At 44.7% G+C, this 14,164-nt stretch overlaps 1 protein-coding gene across 3 annotated transcripts in view; it reads right to left on the reverse strand.

Annotated features, from left to right (window-relative positions):
• The window catches only part of NUP153 (nucleoporin 153), a 44,088-nt gene extending 31,822 nt beyond the window's left edge, over window positions 1-12,266 (reverse strand). For 2 of the 3 annotated variants that reach the window (XM_064424174.1, XM_064424164.1), the window contains exon 1: window positions 11,827-12,266. In XM_064424174.1, the coding sequence (XP_064280244.1) occupies window positions 11,827-11,919 (93 nt within the window). In that variant the 5' untranslated portion in view covers window positions 11,920-12,266. The remainder of the gene's footprint in view (window positions 1-11,826) is intronic. The other variant, XM_064424153.1, reaches the window with a different exon arrangement.
• Window positions 12,267-14,164: the final 1,898 nt, after the last annotated feature.

The following is a 14,164-nucleotide window of genomic DNA, read 5'->3' on the forward strand; positions in this document are numbered from 1 at the left end:
TCCTGACCACACTGTTGCTGACAGAGGCCAGGGTGCCACTGGCCACCTGGGCACAGCTGGCTGCTGTTCAGACACTGCTGACCAGCACCACCAGGTCCTTTTCTGCCACACTGCTTTCCAGCCAGCCTTACCCCAGCCAGCAGCACTGCAGGGGGTTGTTGTGACCCAAATTCCAGAGCTGGCATTTTATCTTACTGAACCTCACACAAGTGGCCTCAGCCCATCTACCCAGCCTTCCCAGACCCCTGCCTAGAACTTTCCTGTCCTCCAGCTGATCAACACTCCTGCCCAACTTGTTGTCATCTGCAAACTGGATTAGGGTGCAATCGATGCCCTTGTCCAGGTCACTGATGAAGATGTTATAAAGGACTGGCCCCAATATTGAGCCCTGGCAAGCACCATTTGTCACTGGTCACCAGCTGGATGTAACCCCATGCACCACCACACTCTGGGCCTGGCCATCCACACAGTTTTTTACTCAGCAAAGATCACACCCATTCACACCATGGGAAGCCAGGAAATGCTGTCAAACTGATGCCATGGGAAATAGTGTCAAAGGCTTTATTAAATTCTAGGTAGATGGCATCCAACATCCAGAGCCCTTCCCTCATCCACCAAGTGGGTAACTCTGTCACAGGAGATTGGTCAAGCAGGATCTACCTTCATAACCCCACACTGGCTGCAACACTAAGCAAAAGATATGTAGACAGAAGTTAACAAACTGGTGTCATAATTTACTACTTAAAAAGACCATTTCTCCAAAGGATTTACATGCAGAAAGTAAGAAAACTCAGTAGTTTGGGGTCACAGTTTGAATTCCAAACTTACAGGAGGCAATAGTCGGCCAAAATGTATTTCTTGGCTAAAAATATTTACAGAATAGGACAGTTTTTCCAGCTTGTAAGGGTCTTTCACATAGCACAGAGTGAGGAAAGTACTGGCAGAAGCACTCAGCAGTGACAGATTTCTAGAAAACATCAGTTTTGTAACTGAGTTGATTTCAGTCCAGGAGGTTTAAGTATGAAAAAACTGTATAAAAATTATATAACAGTCATATACTTACAGAAATTTGTCAGAGAGGGAAAATACACAACTACATAAGAGCTGATTTCCACTTCACTGTACTCATACCTCTGAAAAGCATCAAATCCTTACATCTCAGAGACTTCCTTGCTTCCAGTTTCAAAGTTCAAGTTATCAGAACATATGAATCAGCATGTCTCAAAAAAGAAAACTATCAGTGAAGTTCACTGAGACAGAGCAGATCAATCTAACCAATTCCAAACCAAAAAGGAATTTTCTTGCCCTCCAGCCCCCACAGTTAGCTCATGCCAGCTCTGGCACATAGCAGGCTACTCTCCATACTAGCTGAATTCATTAATCTGGCAAAAAGTACGTGCTGCTCTGCTGGGCCAATGAGTTAAACTGGCTGAGTGCACCAGAACTGGCCTGAGAGAAAGCACGAACAGGCAGCCAGAACTGGAGGAACATGAAATAAAACTTCTCCCTTCTTTCAATCATCCTGTGTCGTATTGTCATTAAAAACACTGTCCCATTCTCCTCTTCACCTCACCCTTCCCTGTGCTGCCACTAGCACATACAAGCAACCAAATGATGACTGTAGCAAGGCTCTATTAAATAGATCCAACCAAAAATCTGTCTATAAACTATGACAGTGAGGACTACCCCTCAGGGGCATCAGGTTGCTGGTGCAGCTTACTAAGTGCCTGCATTGATGCTCAGGCAACAGCAGGAATAGAAATGGAAACATGACATGATTGTCTCTTGCAGCAGCAGACTTAGACTGGATTAGACTAACTCTGCTTTTGCTATTCAGGGAGTGGCTTCAGTTTGGATGTAGGACAGCAGAGTTTGATATTTCATTTAGGAAAAAAGACAATAAAACTTAGGACTTAATATGAACAATATGTTTCAGGAATGTTATTAATTATGTAACATTTGAAAAACAACAATTTTATTTAAGGCAAGTGGACTAGTTCAGATTTATTCCTGAAAGTCTTGAAAAAGGGATTTTATTACCAGATGCCTGTGTATTTTTTTCTTATTGCTTAAGTGAGCCTTATTTTCCTTAGTCTAGTTAGCTTTAGAATAAACATTCCAGGGAAATTCAGGTGTTTTCTGGCACTGTATGCACATCTGTATACATTATCATCACTTACAACTGAGAGCAAAACACCAGCATGTGCTCTTAGAGATAAATCAGTGCCTATCATTCTAGGTTAAATCCTTGTGAGATTGAATGGTTTTATCTGAAGTTTTGTCCACACCTTCAGTTGACACAGCGACAACATTACAAAACACACCACGGAGTACAAGGTACCTTTCTTTCTTCCTTTTAGGAAGACACAGGCACTAGTTAACCCTCAGCAGCAATCAGCAATGGGCACTGTAAATTATATTCAGTATTACACTTTGATATGGAAATCTATCAGCAGCAAAACCAGAAAGTTTAAAATTCATGAGACTATTTTCCCTTACAACTTTAAAAGCAGTTTTAAAGTTTTCTTTCCCAATTTAAGAAGGAACTCCAAGTAGTTAATACTTTTTAACTGTGACTGCTCAACTCAGCTGCTATAGTGTGTCTCCAGGTATGTTTCACAAGCAGTATCTAGAAATGCTGCTCAGAATATCTTTCCTATAAGGAAACCCTATGGTCTAAATTTATGACTTTTATTTCTGACATAACCACATGGAAAAATTTAAAACTAGAATGATCAAGAAGTACATTTTTCATGGCAATAGATGGCCTTTACAAGTCCATTAGCACCAGTTATCAGATTTTGCAAAGTATAACACACATTTTATATTTAGGATTTAAATATATTATTTACGCATAAAATTGTTTATCTTATTTCTAGGTATTCTATAGACATTAAGATGCAATTGATTACAGTATTTCAACATCACCAAACATAACTGGTAATGGCAGAGCCTTCCTCCTTCCTGCATTTACAGCCAAGGAGTTCATGCATACAAGGCTATCAACGCATCATACCCTACACTACAAATTTGCTACCTGCTACAATGCACAAGGCTCCCAGCAAAGAACTAAACATTTTCAATGTCATTTTGCCTGAAAGCACTCACAAACAAAACATGGTACCATCACACTATGGCACATAGTGGTGAGGACACACTATGTATTTAAACCCAAAAACAGGCAGCCCAAATTCTGCACCAACTCCTGAAGCAACAGTTAAATTCCAACTGAGGTCAACTTGCAGCTTGCCAATGTCCATCCCTATGTCCAGTGCTTCCTAGAGGACAAGGCTTGAAGGTCTGAAGCATATTTCACAAAACTAAGGTACAAAATCTCACTCCCGACATTTTGGAAAACACAGTCTTCAAAACAGAAGACTGGAATAAAATTTTTAAATATAAAACAGTATAAGTGAAAAACAGCAAAATATTCACATCCTCCCACTGAAGTATCTTTTCTGTTCATGTTGATCTATAAACTGAGCTGATACCACATACCAGTCATTTCCCAAAATCTACAGCCAATCCTGTTGCACCTTCGATATGTTATCTCACTCACAAATTTTAACAGGTAAATTAAAGTCATGTAACTAAATCATCGCATTTAGTTATTTGCTGTGATAATTTGGTACTTCAGCAAAACTCAAAGCCTTCCTACCTTTTAAGTATCGTACACAAACATTGTGCAGCATACACAAGTTAAGCCTCACAATTCATCTAACCATCATAACCTGCAATTACTTGAAATTGGACACATCTAACCCTGGTGCATACACTTCCTGACTAGATTCAAAAATGTAAGAATTGGTGCTTAAGAGAAGCCAAAGCAATGACCCAGTTGCTTCAGCTGGAGCAGTGAGGGGTACTGTTACATTCTTTGACATTTTAAGGTAGTATTCTGAAACTACAAAGCCCAGGTAAAGCCCAGCCTCAGGTCTGCTGCAGGGCAGTTATCTTCCCTTGTGAGAGGCAGCAGTGTCTTTCTGGCCATATTTTTTCATCACACTGCAACTGACAGAACCAAGAGCATCTCACTTTAAACATATAACTAGTATCTTCAGACACTTCTCTTACCAGCAACATGAAAAATTGCCATAGAGATTATTTTTGTAGTGACTGAAGGTCACTCAAAAATCATCTACAAATATGCATATATTCTACAACTCTGTAAAGTAAGTTTAGTAACAAATACTGAGGGTTGACATTAGTATACATGCACTGTTATAGATAAATTTAATATATATCTGATTGCACCACAGCAATTCCTGAACACAGCTGCATTTAAATCAGTTTAAACCTTGTTTTTATCTGTTTTTCTTAGGACAATTTTAATTACAAATGCACCTGTATTACAGTCTCACCAACTTATTATCTCATTACTGTAAATATTTCAGTGCCTCACTGCAATTCAGTCTCAAAGAAAATGACAACTGAACAATTTAGCTCTTTGCTTGGCTTACTTCAGTCTTGGAAGTCACTAGGACTTGAGCTCTAATAGGGCAAAGAGTCTTGAGACATATCTTCTTCAAAAACATTTGATTCAAAATACAATCATAACTAAAAGCAAAGTCAGCCAGCTCCCCCAAGACACTCTCACACAACTTTTTCCAAGAGCAGAACCATCAAGAAAACATTAAATAGCCTCAGCAAGAAGTAAGAAAATTTTCTGCTGGCTCATGTATTTGCAAATTGTGTATGTGCTATTCACAGGTGTAGGCCTCAATGCATGTTGGTGTGTCTGTGTTAGCACACACATTTCATCCCAGCAAATGGGAATGCAAAGATGAACTCATGTTTAGTTGAAAAAACCACAGTAGTCTCAAGCCAAACCCACCCAAAGATCCTGTACTTAAGTGCAACTTATATAGATTCATATAATGTTTTGGGTTGGAAGGGACCTTTAGAGGTCATCTAGTCCAAACTTCCCTGCAATGAGCAGGGGCATCTTCAACTAGATGAGGTTGCTCAGAGCCCCATCTAACCTGACCTTAAATGTTTCCAGGGACGGAGCTTCAAAGTCCCTTTTAGGTTCTCAAACGTGTTCATAAGGTCTTCCCAGAACCTTCTCTTCTCCAGGCTGAAGAGCCCTAACTCTCTCAGCCTGTCTTCATGGGAGAGGTTCTCCTGCCCCCTGACAATTCTTGAGGCCCATCTCTGGCCTCACTCCAACAGGTCCATGTCCTTCCTGTCCTGAGGACCCCAGAGCTAGATGCAATACTCCAGGTGGAGGCCTCACCAGAGAGGAGTGGAAGAACAGAATCCCCTCCCTCAACCTGCTGGCCACACTGCTCTGGAGGCAGCCCAGGATATGTTTGGCTTTCTGTAAGCACATATTGCCAACTCATAAGCAGCCTCTCATGTATCAGCAGCCCCAAGTCCTTGGCAGAGCTGCTCTCCCATCTACTTGTGCCCCAGCTTGCATTGGTACTGGGGTTGCACCAAGCCAAGTGCAGTACAATAAATACTGAATTGATTACACAGAACATTAAAAAGCAAAAAACAAGATTTTTTACAACTTAATAGCAGAAAAATTGAAAAGTATATCACGTGACCTACCACAAAAAAGACAGAAGACATTTTCAAAAATTGGTCAGCAAAACAATAACCCTAGGGAAAAAACCTCTTAGTTACTCTCTTTTTGAGAGCAAGCTTGCAATTTACTCTGGAAATACTGCAAATGAGACAGAGGCATTATTTCCTTCCTCAAGAGAGACAGCACAACCCCGAAGACAGAATCAGAAGATGGACCAGCAAAAGGATTACCAACCTAGGGGAACAATGACATTTAAGCTGAAACCATGCCCATGTGGGCTGTATGGTCCAGCTGCAGCAGCTCTGACAGAACCACATACACACAGAGGCTGCATGGCACCCCAGAGATCACCTACTACCACAAACTCCTCCTCAGAGAATGGCCAAAACCAGCAGGTCCACCTGGGTTTTGAGACATCTCTGGGCAGTTCTTCCAACATGCTGCCTAGCCTCACAGCTAAAAGATTTTTCCTATTATGAAATCAGAATTTCCATTTTGCCATCTTGAGTTCATTGTCCCTTTGTATTCCTCTCCTAGAAGAGCCTTGCTACACGTTCTCTATAGTCTTATTAGATATTTGCTGCTCTTAATCTGAACATACCCAGTTCTCTAAGCCAACATGATTTTGGTGTCTCTCAAACAGACTCACTCCTTTATGTTTTCCTTGTCTTGTTTCAAACTGGAGAGGCCAAAACTAGACACAACAGTCCAGATGCAGTCCTAGAAGTGCTGCATGCAGGGGAAAAAGCAACTCCCTTAACATCCTTCCCACACGCTTACTAATACCTCCCAGTATGCAGCTGGCCTTCTTTACCTCAAGAGCATGCTGTTGACTCACGTTCATCTTGCTGTCCAGCAGGAAGGTGGGGTTGTTTTGTCCCAGATGAAGGACTTCACATTTGCCTTTATTAAAACTCACAAGGTTCTTGGCAGCCCACTTCTGCCAAGTTCCCTCAATGGCAGCCCTATTCTTCATTATGCAACAGGGCTGAAGTTTCCATGGGTTTAGTATTATCTAGGAAACTGCTGAGGATTCCTGCCATTCCTCCATCCCAGGTTGTTAATAAAGACATGGAACAGCATCAGCCTCAACAGCTAATAGAGCTCTATTAGCAACTGGCTGCCACTGGATCCTTGTACTGCTGGTCACAACCCTCTGAGGTCAATGGTCCTGCTAATTTTCCAATTGCTTTACGGTCCACCTGACAAGTCTGTATTTCACCAAGTGGACAACAGGGATCACATGGCAGACCATGCTGCAGGCATTGCTAAAGTCCAGGTAAACAACATCCACCATTTGCCCCATGTCCATTGAGCCAGTCATCCCAGTGTGTTATGAACTCACTATATGATGCCATGGCAGCCCACCACCTGCAGCAACCTGGAATGCTTTTTCTAAAACATTTTTGGGCACACAAAATAGACGCTGAACTTTGTCCTGATGAGTTGTTAGAATCAGCAGCAGCTCAGCTTGTCCATGGCAGGGGAGCAAGAACTGGTTCTAATTACTGACTGGAGGAATAAATAACTCAGAGGAAGTGATGTGCTGCCAGCAACCAAAGACAATTTGCAGTGTCCCAGCTAACACAGTCAATTATTTCATCTGCTTTTTTCTCCTCCTAAGATACCACTCACTAACACTGTTTGTCCCCAACACTTCACAGCCTCCAAGACTGTCACGACAACACTTTGAAACAAACCCTAGAATATTAATGAAATGCTATAGCAATCATCATCTGCAATTGTTATAAGTGTACAGTACTGCTAGCCTAAATGAGAGAAAACTGGCAATATCTCAGTTTTTTAAGTTCTTCCCAATTAGGATACATTTTTGTTTACAGTAGTAGTAGAAAGCCAAGTGCCAAATTTAAACACCTGTTTCGCTAATACAGTATCATACTGCTGAGACAAAGACAAAACTTCTGATGTTGACTATCAGCCCATCATTTAAAACAAATCTTTAAATACACATTAAACATTTCTTCAAATCTGTTAGTTTTAGCTCAATGTGCTAGCTTACTACTAAACCAAATCATGCAGAATTTCATACAAATACAACCATATTAAGTGTGCTCCAAGGTGCAATCCTGTTGACTGGAGTTGATACAATGGTATTTGTGTAGGTCTATATAGACATTCTTAATAAAGACTTTTAAAATTAGTATTTTCCCATTTAAGGCCTATGAAACATTACCTAGGTTACATTGCTCAAGATGATACTCTAGGAACTCTTAAGCATCAAAGTTTCAAAATTTCCTCACAAAATAAACCCGGTGGTTTGTACGATCCCTTCTACCCACTGCCTGCAGTCCCTGCCAAGCAAGACCTATCTTCAAGACAGCAGCAGGCAACAATGCAATGCTGTAGACACTGCTGCATACAGTTTTCAGTTCCCAGTCCTGTAGCTGGTCCCTCTGGGAAGAACCTTACAAGATGTCTCAAGTGACCTGGTGAAACTCACAAATCCAGAGGGACTTTCATGACCCAGACCTACTAAAGTGGCTTCCAGTGGCCTTCTGGTCCCCTTTGTCAGGTTAAGTCCTAACTACATCAGCACAAGACCAATTACAATACATGCACAGACTTACACTGGTTTCATCAAGGAAAACATCTTTGGATTTGGACATCTACATTATAAATATGCACTGGCACATACACATGTAGAAAAAAAGGAAAGCATCACTTTAATCTACAGACATTATCTCTAATATCAAACAGCTCTAAGCTAAAGCTTAACGTGAATATAGTTTATGGGAAGGTTATAAACACTTTTCAGGTAACTGGTTTTTTCCTCATGTTTAAATCTGCCTGTATGAGTATAAATAAAAGTGCAGGAGAATCAAAGTTCTCTGACTCCTTCATCTGAATGCTTTATACTCAAATAAAAAAATTACCACAAAAAGGTATTTTATTCTCTTTGCCTTTAAGTCACACTTAACATCTCTGAAATCTGTTACCTGGATGAGAATGGCACTGTTCCAAGTTAAACCAGCACAAGCACACACACGAAAGCACAAAATTAAACATAAAATGAACAATAGAAACATATAAATACTCTTCCAGAAGCAGTTTAATAAGCCAGCAATGCAAACATCCCTCCCATTTAACACATCAGCATTGGTAATTGCCATCATCAGTCTATCCAAATGACCAGGACAAACCAGCACTTAGAAACACTGGGGCCACATCTGGAAGATGAAACCCAGATGCTGGACACAACAGCTCCCTCACTTAGTATGTGCTTATCTCTCAAAGAAGCTGTAATTTTAACCCAAGTGCCTAAGCTCCTTAAAGAGTGCAGGAGGAGGCAGGGTGTTTCAGCATGGGATGGCCAAGTAAAGAGCGTGCTGAGCACAGCTCAATGCATTCAGTGTGGAGCTGTCAACACTCTACCCCCAGGAAAGCACAGTCAATGGGCAGAACTCCACAATTCTACTCCAAGAACACCAACCAAAGAGAGACAAAAAGGCTCTTTTCATTCTGATATGAGACTCCCCCACCTCAAATCTTCGTGGTAAATGAGTAGATACTGTCCTTACCTCATGGTGCTGCTACTTTTTGTTTCTTGGTTTAATAGTACAGCTGCTGACAGTGCACTTTTTATAAACTAGGATGGTAGCCCAGAAAAAAAAAACCAAACCGTGGTTTAGTTCCTTCACTAGTGGGGGAAATCTACTCATAGCTCCATTTTCAAAGAGAAACTACAAGCTGCAAGTCACATCCTCCAAGCAGCATCTGTTCATCCCTCCTATTTGAGACTGGTTTAAAAAAAGACTCTAGTTAAAAAACACACATGCAAGCATAATGAAATATGGCTCTATCAGGCACCTGGGGAGAAAAGGGCAGGAAATTCTGCACTTTCCATGTTTATTCCAAGAATATATAAAACAAATAACTTCTGAAATCATGGATAAGAGGCTGTACATCTCCACTTTTGGAAGGTAATATCTTATACATCCTCTTCCTGGCTCAATGAATCACACATTCTTTTTCTGGATAATAACACAGTTTCAGTCAGAAGAACTCAAAGACAACACACAGCCTGGCAACTGGGATATTTGCCCAGAAAGTGGAAGATGTAGGTTGATGTCTCTAGGCAAAAAAAAAAAAAAAAATCTGAAGCAGGGTCTACCACATTTTGAACAAACGCTTTAGCTAATCATCTCTGAAAAGCAGCAGCATCTCCTCTTCCAAATGTCTTCTAAAGCCATTGCTGCACTTAATGGAAGACTGACTCTGCAGCACGCTGGGCATGACTGGAGAATTCCCATCTGACCAAGCTCCCTGGGAGACTATGGCAAAATAACAACGTCAAGAAAGCACAACAACTTTAGAAAAACACACCACAGGCTTACTATGGTAAACCTGGCATCATGCTACTCATCTTTCATACAAGTGGAAAAGAATCAATATCCCAAGAACTCCAAAGGTGTTAGCAACATGGCGTTCAGTGCTTAGGCACCTCTGGAGCTTGGTGATAGGACACTGAGTTTTCAGGACTGCAGTCTTGACCCCAAGCACTTAGAACAGTTTTAACACAGTACTTCTATGAGCTTCCTCACTGAGAATAGTTAGGGGAGCAGGAGATCATGTCCAGACTGCATTGAGCACTTCCATGTCTTCCCAACTCATTACTGAGAAACAACACCAAACCACACAATACCTTCTGCAGAGTGGATGTTAGATTGAAAACAGGAACACTTATCAATTAATTCCAGTTCAAGTCATCTATCTACCCAGAGTTCATCTTTTTTTATGTAATGCACGTTAGCAAGCTACACAGAGTTAAAAAGCCATCCCTTGCACAAATGCACGTATCTGACACCTATCTGCTTGACTATTTAGCATTTCTTCCCCAATATATTACTTGTAAATTTGATTGATGTATTTGACTTGCAGCATCCATGCTCTGGGCAGAATCCCACAGATATCCCCCCAAGCACGTGTTTGCTTTGCCCCATTGTTTAAATAAACCTACTAGAAAACACACAGAGGTAACAGACAATAGAATAATCAGAAAACCATCTCACCTAATTATTTTAAATTAATCTGTTTTATCAGTTATCTACACAGTATCACCACGTGCAGGATATTGCAATTTCAACATTACTCCGTTGTTCACGCAAGAGCTTTCAACATTTGCTCTGCCAGTGCAGTGATTCTTTACATGAAGCGTCACCCTGCCCGCTTTACAAGGACAACACTGCTGATCAGCGTGCTATACAAAGGATTAAGTACAGTACTTCCCAAATGATAAAAACTAATTGAGCAACAATTTAGGCGTAACACGCCCTCAATTTTACATATAGTATTTAATCTCGTGGCTTATATTACTGATTTAATAATGTAAACGCTTTCGTTTTACAGTAAATTTCAGGTTTATAAGTACACATGAAAGGCATTTCCAGAGCACTGTCTCCAGGCATCTTGAAATTCTCTGACAAACAGGAGTTGGGAAGGATCTTTGGATCTATGTACTGCAATTTTAAAACGGCTTTTTTCCTTTTATTTATCTATTCTGTCCTACAATACAAAGAACAAATGCCTCACGAATTACATTTTGCACTAGCACTTTAGGCACAGACAAGACACTAAAGAAAACCTAAGGGTTTTGCAGGCAGCATACTACCAAAAAAAAAAAAAAGGAAATAAAAGGGAAAAAAAAAAAAAAGGGAAAAAAAAAGAAACCACAATGGAAGATCCTGAGTATCCAGCACCCTCACAGACTCAATTGCAAGCTGGAATTTGTCACGAAAAGCAAATATTGGAAGCGACGCACTTAAATCTGACGAGTAACTCTGACTTGATAAGCCAGTTAAGATCAATTTAATCAAGATTTAACCGGGCAGCCCGGAGACAAAACGAGCATCCCACGGAGCGGGAGCCAGCCCGCTCCAACCGCGACGAGAGGGAATGCGCACCTACCCCTTCCCAGCCGCCTCCTCCTCCTCCCGCCTTCGCTCCTGCCTGGCGGGGGACAGGCGGGAGACAAAGGGGAGGCGAGAATCCCCCCGCAGCCCGGCGGCGCCGGAGCGGGGCGAGCGCCCGGAAATCCCACAATCCCCACGGCCCCGGCGGGAAACCCTTCCCTCCTCCCTGCCCACGGGCCGCTCCACCGGGAAGCCCCGGCCCGAAGCCGCGCACGTGGGACTGCGCGGAGCGCGGAGCGGGGGGAGGGCGGCGGAGGGAACGGGTCGGGCCTCCGTGGCGCCTCCTGCCGCCGCTGAGGGGAGCGCCGGGGGAGAAGCGGGGCAGGAGGGGAAGGGCTCCACGGGGCTGACCCGCGACCTCACCTGCTGCTTGCCCCTCGCATACGGCGGCTTGGCGGCTCCCAGGTGGTGCCGTCGGGTCCGGATCTTGCCGCCGCCGCCGCCACCCGAGGCCATGATGCGATCCGGCCCGCCGCCGGCGGCGGCCTCGTCCTCCTGCTGGTGCGGCCGCTGCGCTCCGCCGCGGCCCGGCAGCGCCGCCGCTGTCACCGTCCCCGCGGGGACGCGCCCGCCGGGGCCTCTCTCCCCGCGCGCCGCTCCCGCCCGCCACGCGCCGCGCGCGGCCTCCGGTGCGCGCGCGGGGGGCTCCTCCGCGGCCTCCACCCCGCCCCTACCCGCGCGCGCGCTCACGCGTGCGTCTCTCCCGCTCGCGCGTCTCTCCCTTCGCCGCGTTCCCTCCGCGATCCCTCCGCCCGCCGCTCCTCGCTCGCGCCCTCCCGCCCGGCGGCGGCGCCCCGCGCGCTGTCCGCCCGCCCGCCCGCCCGCCCGCGGCCCGAGCCGCCGCCGCCGCACCCCCCTGCCCTGCCGACCAACCACACGGCGGCCGCCCCGGGCCGCGCACGCGTCACCAGCCCGCGCGGGCGCGTCACACCAGCGGCGCCGGGCCCAGGGCCCGGCCGCTCCCGCGCACGCGCACCGCCCCCGCTCTGAGGGAAGCGGGAGGGGCCGGGCCGGGCCGGGCCGGCTGCGCGGGAAAAGCGCTGGCCGGGACCTGCCGCCACCCGCACGGGCACGCCGCGGGGGAATCGCCCGCCCCCGGGCGCAGCTCAGGGACGCCTTGAGGGCTGAGAGCGGAGGTCTGTGCCGGGGTCGTGCCGCGGGTGATTCCAGCGCTGTCTCCCCTCTTCCCGCGGCGTTTCACAGAATGACTCAGGTTGAAAGAGACCACAGCGAGTCATGTGGTGCAACCTTTCCGCTACAGCAGTGTCGTTCCAGAGCACATGGCCCAGGATTGCATCCGGACAGTGCCCAAGTTCCTTCAGTGAGGGAGACCCCACGGGCTCTGTGGGCACCATGTTCCAGTCTGCAGGCATTCGCACAGTAGTTTTCGCCCTCGTATTTCGGTGGAGTTTCCTGTGCATCGGTTTCTGCCCCTTGCCTCTTGGCCTGCTGCTTGGCAGCACCGAGCAGAGCCCGCCTCCGTCCTCCTGACACTCTGCCCCCGAGGACACAAGTTATCCACGCTAAAATTCCCCAAGAGACGGGAACGTGGAGAACGAGGCAGCAAAAATGGCACTGGGAAGTCTGCGGTGCTCCCCCAGGCTGCCACTAGCGCTAGGGTTTGTGTAAGCAAGAGAAACAGCAGGGGCAGGTTTTTCATCGGGTAGTGGTGGCATGTGGAAAGGAGGTAGGGGGGAAAAGCTTCACCATAGCTTTTACTTCCTCAAAACATGAGGAAGAGTGCATTCCTATTACAAAGTTAGAATACATAGAAATGTGGGGTTTTTATCTTACTGAAAGTAAAGTTGAGAAAAAAATTATAGTTTCACTTTTTATTTTTAGTATCAATTTGCTGTGGGAAGGATGGAGCTGAGCACTGCAGAAAATCACAAGCATCTTCCCTATGTGCAAGTCAATAAAAACGTTGCTCAGGACAGAGCCCTGATGCACCACACACCCCTTCCACAAAAACAAAAAAAAGAGGGTGATTCTAAGAGCATACAGAAATGTGAACAGGCAGCAGCTAGAGAAGAACAGCTGTAACAAGAAGTGGTACTGGGGAATTTTGTGCTGCCTCATCTCTGCTTCATACTGGGTTTTCTTGAACTTCATTGAGGTCCTCCCAGCTCTCTTACATGACTTAACATCTCAATTTCTTTGTCCCATTTTCATTATCTATAGGAAATAACCATTATCCAATACCCAGCAGAGTGGAATCACTTTCCATATATTTCTCCTCATAAACTACACTCTTATTCTCCTGCCCCGCAATTGGGAATACAATTTTACATGCAGGAGGCTGACTTGCAGTGATAGATGATCCCTATCCTGGAATATACCCGTTTGAAGTCACCTGCAAGAACCACCTCATTCTGTGTAAATGGCTGGTGTGCTGCAGCTGCTGACTAATTTTAGAACAATGGTCTGCTTCCACAATGGGCATGTCAAGATCTATATCAATATAATTATCAAAACAAAAAATAGTATTTTTGCCTGGATTTGCAACTCATTTGTCCAGGAACTAATTACCATGGTAGCTTTCAGCTTAAGAGGAGGGGAAGGAAGGCTGGCATAATGTGTTTCCATTATGGGAAGAGCTAGATTTACAGAGGGGATGGAAACTGTGCCCGTTGGTAACATACATTCATTAGTGACGATGCTGGCTTCTAAAATGTACCTGTGTGGGGAACTGACTAAAATC

Source organism: Passer domesticus, chromosome 1, assembly GCF_036417665.1.
Source record: "Passer domesticus isolate bPasDom1 chromosome 1, bPasDom1.hap1, whole genome shotgun sequence".
Taxonomy (NCBI): Eukaryota; Metazoa; Chordata; class Aves; order Passeriformes; family Passeridae; genus Passer; species Passer domesticus.